The 20,713-nt window shown below is 41.4% G+C and overlaps 1 protein-coding gene across 2 annotated transcripts; it reads left to right on the top strand.

Annotated features, from left to right (window-relative positions):
- Positions 1–2,122: 2,122 nt before the first annotated feature.
- Positions 2,123–19,598, top strand: MPHOSPH6 (M-phase phosphoprotein 6). 2 transcript variants are annotated; one of them, XM_086350074.1, is made up of 5 exons: positions 2,123–7,917; positions 10,140–10,252; positions 15,985–16,075; positions 18,375–18,469; positions 18,904–19,598. In XM_086350074.1, the coding sequence occupies exons 1-5, from the start codon at positions 7,693–7,695 to the stop codon at positions 19,034–19,036; spliced, it is 657 nt and encodes a 218-aa protein (XP_086206200.1). In that variant the 5' UTR covers positions 2,123–7,692; the 3' UTR covers positions 19,037–19,598. The 2 variants fall into 2 exon arrangements, with proteins under 2 accessions (XP_086206200.1, XP_086206201.1); XM_086350075.1 differs by having other exon boundaries at positions 7,834–8,151.
- The last annotated feature ends 1,115 nt before the right edge of the window (positions 19,599–20,713 follow it).

Raw genomic sequence — 20,713 nt, 5'->3', positions numbered from 1 at the left:
TCAGCAATAAAAGAAGAAAAAAAAGAAAGTCATCATTTTGTGGTTGATGTAAGAGGAAGACGAAATTTGAATTGGGTTTTGAGAGATAGGCAGGATTTGAAAAGTTGAAAAAAGAGAAAACATTATTCCAGGCATCATTCCAGAAATAGAAGGCAGTATGAATATTTACATGTAAGGTGAATATGAAATGTTTGGAGGCATAGCAAGGAGATCAGTCTGGCTAGAGGAAATGAAGTTGAGGCATACAGTTCAGTTCAGTTCAGTCGCTCAGTCATGTCAGGTACAAGACAGGGCCAAAAAGGGAGGAGATAAGGCTAGAGGGTAGGTGTAGAAAGCCTTGTAATCAGTTTGGATTTTATCTAACAGATGATAGGATAAACTAGTTAAAACAGGAAATTAAAAGAAATTAGGAAGATTATCTTTTTTTCTTTTTCTGGCTGCACTGAGTCTTCACTGCATGCAGGCTTTCTCTAGTTGAGTCATGCAGGGGCTTTATGCCAGGGACAGATGAGATCTTAGTTCCAAGATGAGGGATCGAACACACATCCCTCACATTGGAAGGCAGAATTCCTAACCCCTGGACCACCAGGGAGTTCCCAGGAAGAGTAATCTAAAAGAACATTTGAGATTACTTAAGGGTTAGACTTTCTCCCTCTCTTGTTTTTTTTCTTCCTCCATTTCCCTACTCCACTTTCAGTTAAAAGTCAGTCTCTAAACACTTTCCATTGAATTATAATTAAAATAGATAAATAAACTATTAGTTTCAAGTGTACAACATAATGATTCAGTATTTTTGTTCATTATGAAATAATCAAAATAAAACCAGTTACCATCTATTACCATATAAAGTTGTTACAATATTATTTACAATATTCCCTATATGCACATTACATCTGCATGGCTTATGAACATAGGGATACAAATGATCATAGGGATACAAATATCTTTTCAAGTCTGTATTTTCTCCAGGTAAATACCTACTAGTGGAATTGCTGGATCATATACAGCAGTTCTATTTTTAGCTTTTTTTGAGGACCCTCAACAGCCTGGAAAATCCCATGGACGGAGGAGCCTGGTAGGCTGCAGTCCATGGGGTCGCTAAGAGTCGGACACGACTGAGAGACTTCACTTTCACTTTTCACTTTCATGCACTGGAGAAGGAAATGGCAACCCACTCCAGTGTTCTTGCCTGGAGAATCCCAGGGACAGGGGAGCCTGGTGGGCTGCCGTCTATGGGGTCGCACAGAGTCAGACACGACTGAAGTGACTTAGCAGCAGCAGCAGCAGCACCAACAGTTTTCCACAGTGGCTGAACCAAGTTACACTCCCACCAACAGTGCACGAGGGTTCTCTTTCCCCCACATCCTCACCACCACTTGTTTCTTGTCTTTTAGAAAACAGCCAGTCTGACAAGTATGAGGTATCCCATTGTGGTTTTGATTTGCATCCCCCCCATAGTGATGTTGAGCACATTTTCATGTGCTTTTTGACCATATATTTGTCTTCTCCGGAAAAATGTCTACTCAGGTCCTCTGATTTTTTAATGGAGTTGTTTAGGTTTTTGATACTGTAGTGTATATTTATTTTGGACATTGACTGCTTGTCAGATATATCATTTGCAACTATCTTCTCCCATTCCATGATTATCTTTCTGATCTGTTGGTGATTTCCTTCACTGTTCAAGTTTTTTACTTTGATACAGTCCCATTTGTTTATTTGCTTCTGTTTCCCTTGCCTGAGAGGACTGCTGAGACTGGTGTCAAAAAGTTACTGCCTAGTTTTCTTCTAGGAGCTTAACAGTTTCAGGCCTTACTTTTAAGACTTTATTCCATTTTGAGTTTATTTTATATATGGTATAAGAAGTGATCCAGTTTCATTCCTTCTCAGATAGCTGCCCTATTTTCCCAACACCATTTATTGAAGAGACTATCTTTCCCTGATTATATACTTTAGCCTCCTTTGTCATAGATCAATTGACCATAAGAGCATGGGTTTATTTCTGTACTATTCTACCCTATCATTCTATGTGTACACTTTTGTGCCAGTACCATAATTTTGATTACTAGAACTTTGTAGCATGCTATAGTTTCAAGTCTAAGAGTGTGATACTTTCAGCTTTTTCTTTTTCAAAATTGCTTTGGCTATTTGGGGCCATCTGTGGTTCAATACAAATGTTAGCATTGTGTTCTAGTTCTGTGAAAAAAGCTATGCAAATTTTGAAAGGAACTGCATTGAATCTGTAGATTGCTTTGCGTAGTATAGACATTTTAAGGATATTGATTCTTCCAGTCCATGAGCATCATATCTCATTTCATTTGTTTGTGTTTTCAAATTCTTTTGTCTTTGTCTTATAGTTTTCAAAAGTACAGATCTTTCAATTCTTTGGTTTAATTTATTCCTAGGTAATTTTCTTCTTGATGCAATTGTAAATGGGACTATTTCCTGCATTTCTTTCTCATAGTTTATTAGCATATAAAAATGCAACAAGTTTCTGCATATTAATTTTGTATCCTACAACTCTACTGAATTGATCTATTACTTCTAATAGTTTTTGGTGGTCAGTCAAAGTGGCTTCCCTGATATCTCAGAAAGTAAAGAATCTGCATGCAATACAGGAGACCAGGGTTCAATCCCTGGATGGGGAAGATTCCCTGGAGAAGGGAATGGCTACCCATTCCTCTATTCTTGCCTGGAGAATTCTACAGACAGAGGAGCCTGGTGGGCTACAGTTCATGGGTCGCAAAGAGTCAGACACAACTGAGCAACTGTCACTTTTTCTACTTTCAGAGTGCTCTTAAGATGAACACAATTCTATTGTGCAATTCTGAAATGATGCCATTGTCCTGGTAAAACAGTTTAATAGCTTCACAGGAACTTTCAAAATCCTACTGACTTAACACATGGCCTTTGAGATCTGGCCCTAGCATGCCTCTCCACACTTGTCACTTACACAATTGCCATCACTGAAAAAAATTTCCATCTGAATTAAGTATCTCCTTCATTCCTCCTGCCCCTTTCCCTTTTTTTCTCTGGCATACGCTTAATTTATCTTGAGGTCTCAGCTTAGGTGTTACTTTCCCAAGGAAGACTCTCCAAACTCCTGAAATCCAGATTAGGTTTCCTGCAATAAGTCTTATCTCAATGCCAGCATTTAAGACCTATATCCTTGTCTACGACATACCATTAGGAAGAGGTAGTTTCCCTACCACCTATCAAAGGGCCAAGAACATAAGATATATTTAAAAATATTTGTTGAAGAATGAAAAAGGCAGAAAAAATAGGAGTCTATGATTGTTACTCACATAAAGGTAGTAAGATTTGGCAGCAAGAGGGAAAACATTTTGTGAGAAATAATAGATCTGATGTTGTGTGTCAGTTTCCTAACTGATGCTCTTTGTCCTCCATGGCTGTATCAAGGGAACTCTCTTCCTTCCTGCCTCAAATAGATACTTAACCTTGGCTTTGCTGTTTGGGCTATTACAATGATTATCTTTTCTTTAGGTTATACACCCAATTTCTCTTTAAAAAATTTCCCTCCCCCATTGTGTATAGTCCTAAAGGGACTATAAATCAGATCTTGCCCTCTCTTAGCTAAGACTCAATGAGATTCTCTCCTTGACTATGAAAAATTGAAAATCCTAACAGCAATCATCTGATTCTCTTTATTCCTACAGTGACACTAATTCCCACTTCCTAGATACCTGCGTTGCCCTGGTTTCTTTCAACTTGTCCTTTTCTCCAGCCTTGTTATAAACTACTAGAAATGTCCTTCTAATAAATCCCCATTTTATTTAATAAGCCATGATCAATTTCTGGTACTTGCAAAAAACAAAAAGAACAAAAGCTAACTGAAAGAAAGAAAAAAGAAAGAAGGGGAGTGAAAGGGAGAGAAAGAGAGAGCATAAAAGAGAAAAGAAATACAATAGTAAAAGAAATTATATATATAATTTTAAATTTCCTAGCAGATTCATTAAAAAAAAAGAAACTGATGAAATTAATTTTAATGCTAGGTTTTATTTAGACCAATACATCCAAACTCTTATTTCAACATTTAATCAATATGAAAAATATAAATATTTTACTCTTGTTCCTTCCAAGTCTTTGAAATGTAGTATGTATTTTACACTTACAGCACATCTCAACATAGACAGGCTAAAGTGAAATACAGTCCTGCCAAAATAATAAAATGTGTAAAACAGGAAAATATTTTACACTGCTATAGTTTTTAAATTTAAACAAATATTCCATTTTGCAGTCACATTAGCCACATTTCAAGTGCTCAGTAGCAACATATTAATCATAGGTTTACTGTACTGGGCTGCATAGCCTTAGAAATGATCTGCTCCAAGAGTGAAGAGACTCAGGGAACCTTTTCTTAATGGGTCTAGTTACTGGAAGTAATTGGAGGTTTTCACTCATCCAACCAATTCCATTATGAAAGGATTCAGAATTGTGTGAAAACCTATGAAAATATCTCTTCCCCCCAAATGATGTTTCTTTGGCTGTGTAACTAAAACAGGTTAACACATTATTGAGTGTGAAACCTATCCTCTGTATTCTATAATTCAACAGCAGAGAGACATCAAGGAGTTATCTTCCCTGTCTGCAAGTTTAATTCAAAGTTAAAATTACATTATTACTCTTAAACCACTTTTCATTCATTACATTTTGATAGGTAGAGGCTTTGGGGATTTGTTTTAATTATAAGTATTTTCTATGTCAAATAAAAATGCATAATTTTGAAGGTTGAGAAATTTGACCTTTATCCCTCAGACAACAATATTCACTGTAAACTGTGGAGTAGGAGAGTGACCATGATGAAGCCAATGTTTTGGGAAAAGGAATCAGAATCCAGTGTCCAAGTATATTGGTAACAACAGAGGTCCAGAGGGGAAGTATAGAGCTTCTAGCTTCCTTAGCTGGTGTGCATATGCTCTTATTTCTTCAGGAATTGTTTCCCTCTTAAGTCTGACAAGATATGTGCCTATCTTTCAAGATAGTGTTCATAGTCAGCTATTTCCTGGATGCCTGGATGCAGATGGCAGAATGGATCACTTCTTCACCTTGGCTCTCACAGAACCTCTTTCAAAATCCTGAACAGAAGTCAAATTCATAGAGGCAGAAAGTAGTATAGTTTGCTGGGAGAGGGAATGAGGAGTTTTTGTTCAATGAGTAGCGTTTCAGTTTTGCAAGATAAGTTTTCTGTGGATGTATGGGAATTATGGTAGCACAAAACTAAATGACTAGAAGCCTTTTCCTCAGGCTAACTCCTCCCCCTTTCAGATCTCAAATGTCACACATTTAAGAGAACTTCCTTTTCCAGGCCAGAATTGTTTAGATGCCTTTTCTATATCCTCTCTTGAGTCCAATATTTTTCACGTAGGGCTCTTATTATAATTGTAATCAAGAACTAATTTGGTGTCATAACAAAATAGTATGACCAGGTGGCTTAAGCCACAAAACTTTATTTTCTCACAGTTCTGAAGGCTAGAAGTTCGAGATGAAGGTTTCGTTTTTCCTGAGACCTCTTCTGGGCTTCCCTGGTGGCTCAGAGGAATGCAGGAGACCTGGGTTCGATCCCTGGGTCAGGAAGATCCCCTGGAGAAGGAAATGGCAACCCACTCCTGTACTCTTGCCTGGAGAATCCCATGGAGGGAGGAGCCTGGTAGGCTACAGTCCGTGGGGTCACAGAGTCGGACAGGACTCAGCGACTTCACTTTTTAAATGGCCACCTTCTTGCTGTGTCTTTCCTCTGTACCTGCGCAATCCTGGTATCTTCCTGTGTATTCAAATTTCTTCTTATCAGAACACCAGTCAGATTAGATTGCCACGACCCTAAGGGCCTCATTTTAATCACCTCCTTAAAGGTCCTGTTTCCAAACGCAGCCACCTTCTTTTAACCTTTTATTTTATATTGAGTAGAGCCAATTAACAACATTGGGATAGTTTCAGGTGAACAGTGAAGGGACTCAACTATACATATACATATATCCATTCTCCCCCAAACTCCCCTCCCAACCAGGCTGCCACATAACACTGAGCAGAGTTGCATGTGCTGTACAGTAGCTCTTTGCTGGTTACCCATTCTAAATGCAGCACTGTGTACATGTCATCCCAAACCCCCTATCCCTTCCTCTTATCCTTCCCCCTGGCAACCCAAAGTTCGTTCTCTAAGTCATACAGCCACATTCTGAAACAAAATTCTGATGAAATTTGGAGGGACACAATTCCGCCCATAACATGTGATTACCTCTACTGTTCCCACTTGGTAAACTCTATGACAACTCATCTTATTCTCATTACAGGACTTTCACAGTTGCTATTTCCTCCCTTTGGTACACTCTACTCCAATCTTTCATACAACAATTTTTTTTTTCAGCTTCCAAGCATAGGCACTATCATCTGACAAGAGCAATCCCAGATCAGCTTATCTAATGTCACCCTAAAAGTCCCTCTAACACATCATTCTTTTCTTTCTGCCATGGCTCTCACCAGATAGTCAGCTCCAAGAAAGGCAGGTCATGTGATTTCATGCATCAGTGTAGCTCAGAGATGAACCCAGTGTCTCACACATAGACACGAATGAGTAAGTATCTATACCCGCTTACCATATTAAAATGACTTTTTTTTTCCTCCTCTGAGAAAATCTGCCAGGGAATGACTGTTTTATTCAAGTGTCAGCTCTGTGATCAATCTTAGCTCTAACACTTACTAGCTGTGTAAACTCTGGTAAGTCCCTTAATCTCTGGGCCTCAGGTTCCCAAACGATATGAGGACCACAATACCTTCTTCAGAGTTCTTATGAGGATGAACTAAAGTAATACACACTCCCAGGGGAAAAAAATAAAATATAAAATTAAATTAAAAATAAAAAAAAATTTTTTAATAATAAAAAATAGAAGACATGCGGTACTTAGCACAAGAATTCATTATACACTGCACGCTATCAGCGGAAGAGCTATCAGGATGGGTGTTTTTCAAAGTGTGGCAGCTATGAATGGCATGAAAACTGTCTTTAGATGGTAATGCGCAGCATTAAAACTATCATCTTGGCAAAGTTATTTTAACTCCTCCTATGAAAATAAGGTCATGTTCTCATGCTCGTGTATTTGACATACACCTCTCCCTATTCTTCCTATTTAACTGGCCACTTAGGTTTAAAGACGCACACTCCAGTCAACAGGTGGATTTGACACTGTAAAGGCCATTCGGCAGCCAGACTGCCTGGGTTTACCCCCACCTCCCTCACCCTGGCTTTGGGCTGGTTCTGGAACCTCCCTGTACCTCAGTTTATTCAACTGCAACAAGAGGATAATGATGGCTCCATGGGGTTCTCAGGAAAATGAACTTATTACACATATGGAGTGCCACAGAAAACCCGCCAGCCACGTTAGAAACACTGAGGGGGAATGGTTGGTGTGGTCACTGTCTCAAAGTTCTCACCAAGGCAACTGGGTCTGCGACGCGCGGCCAGACGGGGTCTGTAAAGCGAGTGGCACGAGGCCGGTGCTCAGCCCTGAGGGGACCAATCGAAGCCCTCAGGGAAGGCCGACGGCGCCCAGGACTACGGCCTCCTGAGGCAGCAGCCGCTTTGGGTTCTCCCTCTCTCTCGGCGTCAAGTTGCTCTCACTCCTGCTTTGACAGCCGTGTTTACCCTGGGCTTCTGCGCGAAGAAAGCACCTCCTGAGTCAAATGCTCCCCGAGGCGACAAGCAAAAAGCGCGGGCCACCTCGAAGCGCGAGAAACAGGGGCGAAGCCGACGGGGGCGGGAGGACGCACGCTACGTATGACGGCGCCGACGCACACGCAGAAACGCGCATGCGCGGTGGGTCCAGTTGCAGACCGCGGCGCCCGGTGGGAGTCAGTATGGCGGCCGAGCGCAAAACTAAGTTGTCCAAGAACTTGCTGCGCATGAAGGTGCGGGGACGCGAGGGAGGCGGGTTGGGCGGTGGGGATACCCAGTCTTTCCGACCTGGCTGGAGCCTAGGCGGCGGGCGTACGAGGGCATTAGAGAAGCCCCAGAGGACCTACAGCTGTCGCCTTCATTCATTCACTGAGCAGCGCCTGCTCTGTTGTAGGCACCGGGAACTGGATTATAAATTTCGGCGGATTCTTTCTTAAAACCGGCGGTCGGATAGGAGAGACAGACGCGTAAGCAGGCACTTAAAATATAGTGTACTCAGCGCAGTGGTGCTAGAAGCTCCGGAAGCCCCTGGAACTTACTTGGGCTTTTGCGGGTAGTGGCATCTAGTAGACACTGAAGGGTAGGTGGGAGGGTGGGGGACAGAGCGTCACAGACTGGGGGAGAAGCGAGTTCAGAAGTTGGTGAGGCAACCCTCCTCCCCAAATCCGTAATTTCAGAGAACTAAAGGTCATTCAGTCTGTCTGGAAGGCAAGTAGCAAGAAATGGGCCTGGAAAAGAAGCCAATAATCACAGCATGCAAGGAAGGAATTTTAGGGCAGATTAGGAATTTTTTTTCTTTATCTTGTGAGCATTGGGAAGCGATTGAGCACCGGGGCGAGTATCACGAGCTGTGCTTAAGTTTTCACCGTTACTTTCACTGTCCTGTGGAGAATACATTGCTGACAGAAAGACCCGACAAAACTGCAGTCATAACGACCAGCTAGGACTGATGATCTGGGTGAAGGATTTCAGTGGTGGTGGGAACAGAATTTTAACAGTTGAGGTGAAAGTGAAGTTATGTCACCAACTTCAAACAAAATTGATTTTCAGATGAGGTGTGCGGACAAGGGTAGATAAAATGAAAACAGGAATTAATACAGGAGAAACATGTAAGCCTTAAAACTTAAGTAACAGTATTAGCGAACATTTCTAGCTCTATGTGCTAGACACTGAGTGGTTTGCATATTACAAGGCGGGAAAGCCACATAATAACCGATTGAGGTGGGTACGGTTATTGTCCCTCTCTCACAGCCAAGGCACCTTAAACAAGAAGTAGGTAACTTGCCCAAAGTTACACAGTTTATACATAAGTGTAGACAGGGCTTAAACTCAGGCAGTCTGGCTTTGAAGCCCATGCTCGTACTTATCAGTACCACTCTGTACGGCTTGTCACTGAACACCACTATCTAGATGCAAACTGCTAAATGTCTTGTTTACAGAATAATGCAATTTGCAGTGAAGGGAAGCAGGGCATAAATAATGTTTTGAAACATTGGAGAGTAAATGGCATGTGCAAGACCTGAGTGGAGTTGAGCTGGAGTATAACCTGGGATGGATAGGGTGAGTGAGGGCGGAGGGTGAGTAGTAGTGTAATTAATCATTTTTGAAGTACTTCTTTGATACATATTAGCAAAATTTGGATCTTCAGTAAACAGAGGGGGTTCTTTCCTTATGGTGTGTAATCATATAAATTTCAGGGAAGTATATTGGCAAAGCAGGCATTGGGAAGATTTTAGCAGTTGTTTTAGTCTTGGAATAAGTCAAATGAAGGTATGCTGGCTGCTTAGGGCTCAGACCAACAATCTGACTCTGTAATTGTGAAGGAAGAAGTTAACTTAAAAGTTATCTACCCCTGCTTGGGTGGTTTGGGAAAACTCAACTGGACACTTGAAGCAAAAGAGACAGAAACAATTACCCAGCTTCTCTGGCAAGTTTGGCCATTGCCAACAAAAAGCCTTCTGGCAGAACAGCGGGAGACAGAGTATACAGATAAAGTGGGGTATCCTATGAGAAGCAAGGGAGCAGCTGCTTTAGGTTTCCTTATCTAGTGTAGCTGTTCAGCCAGAGCTAAATATAGAGCAAGAATGAGAGGGTTGAGGATTTAGTACTGTAAAGACTGATGCTGGGAGGGATTGGGGGCAGGAGGAAAAGGGGACGACAGAGGATAAGATGGCTGGATGGCATCACCGACTCGATGGACGTGAGTTTGAGTGAACTCCGGGAGATGCTGATGGACAGGGAGGCCTGGCGTGCTGCAGTTCATGGGGTCGCAAAGAGTCGGACACAACTGAGTGACTGAACTAAACTGTTTATTTTCTAGTGTACTGGAAGTCCTCTTGTCTTGGTCAGCTAAGCTGCTTGGTCACCCCATCCCCACCCTTGAGATGGGATTCCCAGAGAAATGAGGTTGTTGGGGAAAATAGTTGCTGACTCTGATTTTGTTATGTTTTGACAGTTCATGCAAAGGGGACTGGACTCGGAAACCAAGAAACAACTAGAAGAGGAAGAAAAGAAAATCATTAGTGAAGAGCACTGGTACTTGGATTTGCCTGAGCTGAAAGAGAAAGAGTAGGTTTTTTATGATACGTTGGACGTTCACATGCCTGTAAATACGATTTATCATTCCAGTGACATAAAACCCATGAACTGATACCTGTTCAGTTTCTTGAGTTAGCCCTGCAAATATTTTTTTTTAATCATTAAGTCTATAAGAGTTCTACTTGCATTTATATGTTTTTATTGATGCTTGCCATCATTTATAACATGGTTCTTTTTTTACATTCCTTATTTAGAATAAAGGAATCTAAGCCATATGTCTCTGGTGATAGCTGGGGACCTTCTAAGAAAATCTGCAATGTGCTGTCTATTGTATTAAGTTCTGAAGATTATATGTGTACTTCACGTCTCTCCAGTTTTGTTTCAGTAACAGAGTTCTCCATAGATTGAGCTTTGTAAAGTCAAGAGTGTTTTATTTGTTTTCTTTTTAATTTTTACTGATAATACCAGTCATCTTAGCTAACATGTATTGAGTCTTTAGTGTATATACTAGGAACTGGGCAAAGCACTTTATGTCTCTTAATTATTTAATCCTCACAGCAAACTTGAGAGCTGGCTAACATCATTCCACCCATTTTATGGTTGAGGAAACTGAAGCTTAAGGGAGGGTAAATTGCTGAGGGTCACCAGATAGTTATTACTGAAACAGGATAACACACTAGATCATTTCTCTTCCACCTCTAAGCTTGGTTGATGCATGATAAATTTTTAATGAAGGAGTGATGATTCACATCATTAGTTAACTTTTCTAAATGTTTCTGAAAGCTGTTTATCATTCCTCCTTGATTCTTTTCTTACCTTGATAGCCTCTGTGGTATAGTAGTTTTACTTAAGTTTTATCAAATGACTAGTTCAGTTCAGTTCAGGCTCAGTCGTATCCTACTTTTTGCGACCCCATGAATCACAGCATGCCAGGCTTCCCTGTCCATCACCAACTCCCAGATTTCACTCAAACTCACGTCCATCGAGTCGGTGATGCCATCCAGCCATCTCATCTTCTGTTGTCCCTTTCTCCTGCCCCTAATCCCTCCCAGCATCAGAGTCTTTTCCAATGAGTCAGCTCTTCGAATGAGGTGGCCAAAGTACTGGAGTTTCAGCTTTAGCATCATTCCTTCCAAAGAAATCCCAGGGCTGATTTCCTTCAGAATGGACTGGTTGGATCTCCTGCAGTCCAAGGAACTCTCAAGAGTCTTCTCCAACACCACAGTTCAAAAGCATCAATTCTTCGGCACTCAGCTTTCTTTATAGTCCAATTCTCACATCCATACATGACCACTGGAAAAACCATAGCCTTGACTAGATGGACCTTTGTTGGCAAAGTAATGTCTCTGCTTTTGAATATGCTATCTAGGTTGGTCATAACTTTTCTTCCAAGGAGTAAGCATCTTTTAATTTCATGGCTGCAGTCACCATCTGCAGTGATTTTGGAGCCCCAAAAAATAAAGTCTGACAATGTTTCCACTGTTTCACCATCTATTTCCCATGAAGTGATGGGCCCAGATGCCATGATCTTCGTTTTCTGAATGTTGAGCTTTTAGCCAACCTTTTCACTCTCCTCTTTCACCTTCATCAAGAGGCTTTTAAGTTCCCCTTCACTTTCTGCCATAAGAGTGATGTCATCTGCTTATCTGAGGTTATTCCAGCTTGTGCTTCTTCCAGCACAGCGTTTCTCATGATGTACTCTGCATATAAGTTAAATAAGCAGGGTGACAATATATAGCCTTGACATACTTCTTTTCCTATTTGGAACCAGTCTGTTGTTCCATGTCCAGTTCTAACTGTTGCTTCCTGACCTGCGTATAGGTTTCTCACTAGAGATGCTGCTTATTGTCTTCAGACACACTTATGTTTTCCCTTTCCATACCTTATAATTTATTTTTTTGTTTCTAACACAGTTGTTGTCCATTGTTTACTTGGCTGATCTTCTCTAGATCTTTCTTGGGAATTTGAACGTCCTTCTCTAAAGATAGAAAGTACGTCCCACCAGGAGGGATGGAAGGAAAGTACTTTGTTTTTTCTGCTTACTTCTCAACTTGCTTTTCTCTTGCTTCTCAGAGGAGGCAAGATGTCAGTGAGGAAGGAGCAGATGATGCTGAAGGTGGTATGGATTTGGGAGCAGGGGTTGGTAGGAAAGGGACTGTTACTGGTAGGGAGGTATAATTTAATTTTATGCCTTGGCTAAACTTGCTCAAGAGTATTCCAGATGTTTTGTTACTTATTTTTAATGAAAAGCAAGACCGTTTGTATCTTGTTTTCAGTATTCTTTTTTTTTCCCCCCAACATAGCGTATTAGTCCCAGGAAAATGACCTTTAGATTCCTTTCCTAGGGAGGTATGTGACATAGTCTGTTCAGGTTCTGTAACAAAATACCACAGACTGTGTAGCTTATAAACAACGTAAATGTATTTGTCACAGCTCTGGAAGCTGGAAGTCCAAGATCAGGATATCAGCCTGGTCATGTTTTGATGGTGGTCCTCTTCCTGGCTCAGAGCCAGCACCTTCTTGCTGTATCCTCACCTGGTAGAAGTGGCTGAGGATCTCTGTGGGTCTTTCCTAAGGCCCTAAACCCATTCCTGAGGGTCCCACACTCATGACTTAAGCACCTTCCCAAGGCCTCACCTCCTAATATCCTCATCTTTGGGGGTTAGGATTTCAATATATGAATTTGTGGGGGGACATGAACTTTCAGATCATAGCAGTAAATATTAATAATAACCTTTTGCCATCATTCAGTGTCATGTTTATGTTTAGAAATGAAGATCAGTTTGGGACATGAGCTGGAAGAGATGAAGCTGTCAAGTTGGGTAATTTGAGGAGCGTATAACAGAGACCACCAAAGTGTGGGCAGAGGTAGGGAAGCAGCTGTGGACAGTGCAGCACCTCAGTGGTTTGTGTAGTAGAAATAATTTCCCCCAGGCCTGGAGGGTCAAGGGGATGGAGTGGTTACTGAATCTGAAGACGGGCTGTGTGGAGGGAGCATGTTGCAAGAGTCGCCATCTTTATCTGAGGGCACAGCCAGCCCAGGTAAGCCTATGGAAGGAAGCTGTTCCATGTGTTACATTCAGAGCAGCTTCCCAAGGCACTGATGGTGAGGGCTATGGGGGGTGAGAAGTAGACCTGGAAGGGCAAATGGATGACATGGCCCTGAGGTGTGTGTGCTTTAACACCCCAGACAGTGGGATGGATTGGCTAATTTAGTGCATGGACTCTGGAGACAGACAGACCTGGGTTTGATGCCCACCTCTGCCACTTGCTTACTTGTGATCTTAGACAAGTTATTCAACCTGTCTCTTGTCATTGGTATATTGGGTGTGATGAGAAGTAAATGAGGTAATACATGTGAAGCGGTGACCACAGTGCTAGGCATAAAGCACAAAGTGTTAGCAGTATATGTGATTCCTTATATTTAAGTATTAGGAAATTCAACCACTCTTTCTGCTCATTTGTGTTTGTGAACCTTTACTTGGTAGTACCATCTGAATTATTCCAAAGGGTTACCAATCTCCCTGAAACTGGAGATTTCGTTGTGTATGTGCTCTGGGAGTCTAGAGGTTGCTATTCAGCTATATTGGACTATAGCTCAGTGATGACCATTAGGACTATTCAGAGTGCATGCCTCCCTTAGCCAGTCACCAGGCTATGTAGGTGGATTAAGACCTGCTTGCTTTGCCTCAGCTTGAAACAGCTGCAGAGCTTCCTAAGTCTGGAGCTCCCTGTAGGGGCTGAGGTCTTGGTATAGCCACGCTGCAAGTCAGCTTCTCCCTCAGCCCAGTCTTGCAGCCCTCACTTCCGTAGAGGGGTGTCTTCCAGCCAGCACTCCCCAGTGAAACTTCTGTGCAGAGCTCTGTCTCAGAGTGTTACCAGGGAACCTGATACTTAGTATAGAAGTGGAAGTTACCAGATGAGAGATTTTGCTCTGTTGTTGCCATGTTGTTTTTCTCCAAAGGATGTGCTGTGGTTTAGAGGATGTGAGTACAGCCAGTTCAATGACTCGCCTGCCACAGGATGATGTTTAAAAAGTATTTTTGGCTACTGTGCTTCTTGTGCTTATGTATTGTGGCCTGGTGAACTTCGAGAACTGTGAGGTCTGAGATTGACCCTACTTGCAAACTAACAAGTCAGCCTGCTACAGTTTCACGGATACTGGTGGAAGGCAGGAGAGCTCTGAGTCAGAGACAGGACTTTCATTACTCACAGCACAGCAAGCAGCTTGAGCATCACGTTGGCATCATTTCCTCTTATCCCAGGGAGCATGACATGGTACCCGCAGTAGGTTAACATCAGAACAGAGAAGTCCTGAGCTTAGGAGCCCCGAGTCTTTGATACTGAACTGCAGACAGACTTGCCTTTGGCCCCAGGGGAGGCAGTATCCTTATTTTGAGCCTTAAAGCAAGTCTGTGTATTGCTCCAACAGGAGAAGGGAGACAGCCGCTCAGCCTTTCAAAGCTTTGCACTGTGCGTGTATCCTTGAAAAGAACGAAAGCACATCTAGGGCCTCACTCACAGGCATGTGGAAATGAAGGAGACCCACAGAGACTAGCTCCCCAGCAGTGAGTTTTTGCCCTGTTTTGCAGTGCTCGTTATTCGTGGCCCTAGGCAGGTGTGTCTTTTTTTTCCTGAGCAGTAGTTTCTCATCTGCAATAATTGACAAAATTGATAATTTCCTGGATATGTTTTAGCTCTAAAGTCATAGATTCTGATTAATGAAAGCAGGAAAATTAAAATACAGAATGTTTTCAGCTATATTTTGGAATATTTCCCTTATTTGCTAGCTCCATGAGTGTCCCTCATCATTGAAACTATGCTTGTTGATAACAAACCACCTTTTCACACTAATGTTATTGAGTCAATAGAAATGCATGAGAAAGCCCTCTGAGGGGCCAGTGGTCCTTCTGCAAATCCTTTGCTGGCATTTGGGTCCATCTTTTGACTTAAGTGAAGACTTAAATGCATATGTATGGTGCTTTCCTGAGGGAGGTGATTTACTTGAGACGTTCGTGATGTTTTATCACCTGCACTCTACAAGAAACCAGACTGGCCAGTTGAAAGGGAATCTCAAGTTTATGAGAATGCTGAACAAAATGTTCAGGAGAACATGTGCTGTCGTCAGATGTGCTCACTTGGGACGGGGGTTATGCACTGGTGACTCGTGGGAGAATCCCTTCGGACACTGAAACATCCACACCTGCATCTGGATGCCCTCTGTGGTGTCCAGTGTTGAACCCTCTCAGTAGCAGCGCCATTTTTACTTGGATGATTTTGGTGTGAGGTCAGCCACCTAGCCACTCTTATTTCTGCTCATTTTCCAGTCCCACTCATCCGGCTCTCCCAGTGTCTGTAAGATACCCTGTGTCCTTAGAGTAAATTACTTCTCTGCTTAAGTCATCCAACATCAGTCGTCGTTATTTATAGCTGAGAGCTCCAACTTAGACACTCACTTAAAGCTACCTATGACACTGATTTTTGCAAATTTAATAAAAAACTTGGGTGGGGAGCATAAACATCAAGGAAACTTCAGTTTACGTTTGGAAAATTCAGGTGCTCTGTGTTCTTGCCTCACAGTGCTTTTGTTGACCAAAGCAATCTGTTTTTATCTCTAACCTTAGGTTAGAAAGCTTAGTGTATTTTTCCTTGATTCCACTGAGAACCATAAGATCTATTTTTCATTTGAAATCTTGACTTTTATTTGCTGTGCTTTGCTACAAGTAGACATGCTGTTAATACAGGTTTATTTTCTCATTTAGGAGTTTCATTATAGAAGAGCAGAGTTTCTTGTTGTGTGAAGATCTTCTCTATGGAAGAATGTCATTCAGAGGATTTAATCCTGAGGTTGAGGTATTAAATATAATTGCTTCAGATTTAAAATTTTTCCAATTAAATTCTTTCTGCTAATGATTGGGTTTAGGTTTTTTCACAACAGATACCATTTCGCCTCATTATATAGAAAATAACAAGTCCTGAAATATTGCCATAGCTATTTAAAGAAATCGCAGGCATTGCAGTCTAGTTTTATGTTAGAATTGAGTAGATGATTTAATTTAGCAGTATACAGTCCCTGACAGTGCCACTGTAAGTGTTAGGATTTTAGCTCGGGTCTTCTACAGGAATGTCAGGATTTTATTCATTTGCTGCCATTATGAAAAATTATTTTCTGGCATCTATAAATCTGTCTTCTCTAATGGAAAAAGGGTAACTTAAAAATTGAATAATTTAACTTTTTAATGGACAGCTTTTAATCCAAGCTTATAAATAGATTTGTAAATGATTCTTTAGAAAGTTTGTCTTCAAAGGAAGTATTCACCTTGTAACTGAGCTGTTTATTTTAATCTTCCTGCCTCGGGTTTGTAGAGAAGCACAGATTTGTCCATTTAACAAATAATTATTAGAACTCTGGCTCAGATACTGAAAGCTCTCCTATCAGTAGTTAGCCAACCACATGGAGGTTTGTGATACAAAGCTTTTGTTTGGTAACTATCTCATGAAGCTGTGGTTTCTTAGCCCTGGGACTGTTGACACTGGGGCTAGAATTGCCTTTGTGGTGGGGGCTTTCCTGTGCACTGTGGGATGTTGAGCAATATCCCTGACTTCTGCCCCCTACCCACTAGACACACACATATACACTCCGGCTGTGACAACCTGAACTGTGTCCAGACATTATGTAGACATTGCCAGGGGCTCCTCGGTGAGCAGAATCATCCCTGGTTGAAAACTGGTTCTCAAAGGACGCCTGGAGCAACCACAGTTAGCCAAACTAAACACCAGTGTTTATTTATAAAGACTGCAGGTTGATTTTCCTTTGTCTCCTTTTTTTGAGTGGGTGTGCTAATTAAGGTGGTAAAATCGACTTTACACAAAATCAACACTAGAAGTGTTTGTTTTTAATATATCTCCTGTTCTGGCCTGCTGAAAGCTTTAGATTAGGAAGAGAATGAGAGCAATGGGGTAAAAGATTAAAAAAGATAGCAAAGATGATGAGCGATTGATGCCCAGAGACTAGGGTATTGGGTGCAAGGACTCCAAAGTGATGCAGTGGGAAATAGTGTTGATCTGACCCTCCAGATTTGATATGGGATGTTATTAGAAAGTGACTTTAATTACCAGCACTCTATAACACTTAATATATTCTCTCTGGGAAAAGGTTTTGAACTGTTGGTCATGCAGGTCTGAGCTGTCGTAAATTGTGAGAAAAGTTCAGTGTACCTGGCTATAAAAAGAATGATACCAACTTGGGCACTGACTTTATTACAAGCAGGATGTACTTAGGACACGTTTCATAGTATCTGTGTGTTTCTGGGGATGCCTACCGTGGGGTTTATTCCGTAAATAGTTACTGTGTACCCGTGGTGCGTCAGCCCTGTGGAGGCACTGGAAGTGCAGCAGGGAACCAAAGGCTGTGCCCCCACAGAGCTTGTACTGAGACTGCTTCATCTTCAGTCCTTTAAACTTTGGAAAAGCTAGTCAAAAGTGATTTCTGCTTTCCTTTCCTGGTCCCACCTTTCTGGTAAAGAGGATATTGTTTTTAAGTCTGTCGGTGGATACCTATCAAGAAAACATTAATGTGAGAAAAAGAAGCCAAGGAAAGATGCATGGCATGCAGACATCATGTGGACATCAGTGTGTTATCCACCCGCATGTTTAGGGGTGAGGAGGCCCCCCACCGTTACACCAGTGCTGGCCTTCCAGCACTTCGCTGCTCTCGTTCCCCAGCTACCACCCAAGCTGCGTTTAAAATTACTCCAGACTGTAGTGTTTCTCACATTTGGCTCAAAAGTGGGAAGTTCAGAGGATGCATGAAGTTTACTCCTCCTTTCCCCACTCACTACAGTGTGTTCGCAGTGTGCCTGCTTTAGACAGAAGTAACTAGTACATTTCTGATCTAAATTACAGGTTAAACTCATTAACAGTAAGTCTAATCTAGTGAGGCTTTGTCTTACTATTTTTTTAATTCAGAGCTGGCTTATATCAACATATTGTGGAGTAAAGTTGGTTAAATTTTAGAGACTCCCTTAGTAAGTTTTGGCTAGTCCTGTAGATTCTGTGGATTCTGTGTCTCTACCTTCAAATGTGTCTGGCACTAGTTCTTTTAACAAGCTTTTTCTGACTCTGCTAGTCACCACCGTTGTGTTTTTTTCAGAAATTAATGCTTCAGATGAACACTAAGAACAAAGCAGAAGAAGTTGAAGAGCAAACAGTGGAGCTCGATGTGTCAGATGAAGAAATGGCTAGAAGGTAAGTGTTACCTTAGACCAGGTTTATAATCTGAGCCCAGCATTCACTGACTCACGCTTACACTCCTTCCGCCAGTGATGGGTCTGCCCTGCCTTTGAAGGGAGTAACCCCAGCAGAAAGGGGACTTCCTGCTTTTTCTAACATGACCTGGGGTGGATTCATACCTGTCACAGGCTGGCAGCTGAGGGCTAATTTCTAGTGCTGCTTCTAATACATATTTTAAAATATACATCTTAATTTATTAGGATAATGCAAAACCAAAAAAAAAAAAAATTGTTCACAGAGAAATTCATGAATTTTAAATCAGATTATTTCTTTTAATCATCGTTTTGGTTTTTCTTATTCTTTGTTGTGTATTTGATTTGATAGTCTTGACAAGTTTTGATTCCTTTTTTATTTGAAACTAAACTTGTTCCGTTTTATCATCTTAACAGATATGAGACCTTGGTGGGGACAATTGGGAAAAAGTTTGCCAAGAAAAGAGACCGTGCCATTTACGAAGAAGATGAAAATGGAGACATAAAACCAGTTAAAGCAAAGAAGATGTTCTTAAAGCCCCAAGATTAAAGTGTAGGCCTTAACATATAGCTCAGGGATGAGAGCATATTTTGGAACTCAACTCTGTAGGTTCCTCTGTAGTTATTAATGGCGTAATGTTTATTTGTAAAGAAATGTATACTTTTGGAAACATGCTGTTTTTGGAACAAACATGTGATGGATGTTATACATCCTTTGCTTAACGGTGTTCATCAAGAGTGGACTTTAAACCCTTGATCTTCAAATGTACGTAGGTATGTGGTAGCTTCCTAAAGAATATTTTATCTCAGATTTTTTTTTTTAATATAACTCTCCAGTCACTGACCTGAAATTGAACTCGTGAGAACTAATACCAGTGTTTAAATTGCCCTTATGTTTATAAACATGTCAAGTCAGTTCATATGTATATTTTGGAATCATGTCATGAGAATTTATTATATGTTAATTCATCAAGAACAAACTTGCCTCTTTGGGCTAAGTATTTTCATGCTACAAAGTCAATGTCAATGTGTGGAATTATGTTTTTTCTTGTTGTTTAAGCCTTTACTTAATTTTTAGACATGGTTCTATAATAAATACCTGTTTTCATATACTTTTTTGTCTTATCAAATAATTTTAGTCTAATTCAGTATTGGAACTTTTGTCCAATTGGTAATGTCCAATAGCCATTAACTTAGAATATGGTGATATATTAAATTGAAACTTTTATGGGCCAAAAACAGTGATCAATTTTTGATAGTTCAACCCAGTAAAATTTACCACCAACCACACTGCCTCTCGAAAGTGCAAGTCACTCAGTCGTATCCAACTCTTTGTGACTCCATGGACTATCCACAGAATTCTCCAGGCCAGAATACTGGAGTGGGTAGCCTTTCTCTTCTCCAGGGGATCTTCCCCACCCAGGGATCGAACCAGGGACACCATCTCTTAATCTGAACCTTATTCTAGATAGTAAATGAGAGGCCCATGGAATTAAATGTGTATGTGTGTCTGTCCGTCTGGAGATGTTTACCTAGGACATCTGAGAAATACTGATTTCATCTAATTATGTTCTAGCAATTGAAAGAGGTGCTTTCCTCCTCTCTCTCAGAGTCTCCCTAGATTCAGACTGCTCTGTGACCGCAGTTCTCTGGTGAGTTACAAAAAAGTTGTGACTTTGAAGTTAATTTGGGTTTGAATTCATCGTGAAGGTGAGAAAGGCGCACCTTCCTGCTCTCTACATCCTGAGGCATGAGCTGGAAGTCTCCCACGGCGCTTGGCCGGCACCACAGTCCCTGAATCTATGGAACATCTCATCCACCCTCATGATACTCTGCACCGTAATAGGACAGTGCAGTGGTCTACTGAAGGCGCGACGCACTGGGCCCTAGGTGGGATACGACACTCTTATCCTACAAAATGTAACTGATGCTTTGAGTCACTGAGCACTCAGATGGGTCTTCTGCTCTCCCCATGGTCAGAACATACCGTCTGGAATCAGTGGAGGCAAAGGGAACAGCTCCTCTCACTGCTACACCCAGTAAGCAGACATTTTGCTTCCTGCCCCTCAATTTTGATCTCTTGCTTGGAGCTCTGGGTTCCCAAGGAAGGTTTGTTTCCACTAGGGAAGACAACAGTGGTCCCAAGAAGACAGAAATGGAAACAATCTGATCATTTTACCACTAAACCAGCAGGCAAAGAAACGTTAACTCTCCCGGCTGGTGCTTG

Source organism: Bos grunniens, chromosome 18 (assembly GCF_055505025.1).
Source record: "Bos grunniens cultivar Pamir isolate PY7600 chromosome 18, Bosgru_T2T1.0, whole genome shotgun sequence".
Lineage (NCBI taxonomy): Eukaryota > Metazoa > Chordata > Mammalia > Artiodactyla > Bovidae > Bos > Bos grunniens.
The sequence above is the reverse complement of the archived record's forward strand: the minus strand, read 5'-3'. Positions and strand labels throughout refer to the sequence as shown.

Coding starts and splice junctions, on each gene's coding strand:
- MPHOSPH6 (XM_086350074.1), top strand. CDS start 7,693: ATGCTCCCCGAGGCGACAAGCAAAAAGCGCGGGCCACCTCGAAGCGCG. Junction 7,918..10,139: donor AGAACTTGCTGCGCATGAAG/GTGCGGGGACGC, acceptor ATGTTTTGACAG/TTCATGCAAAGGGGACTGGA. Junction 10,253..15,984: donor CCTGAGCTGAAAGAGAAAGA/GTAGGTTTTTTA, acceptor TTTCTCATTTAG/GAGTTTCATTATAGAAGAGC.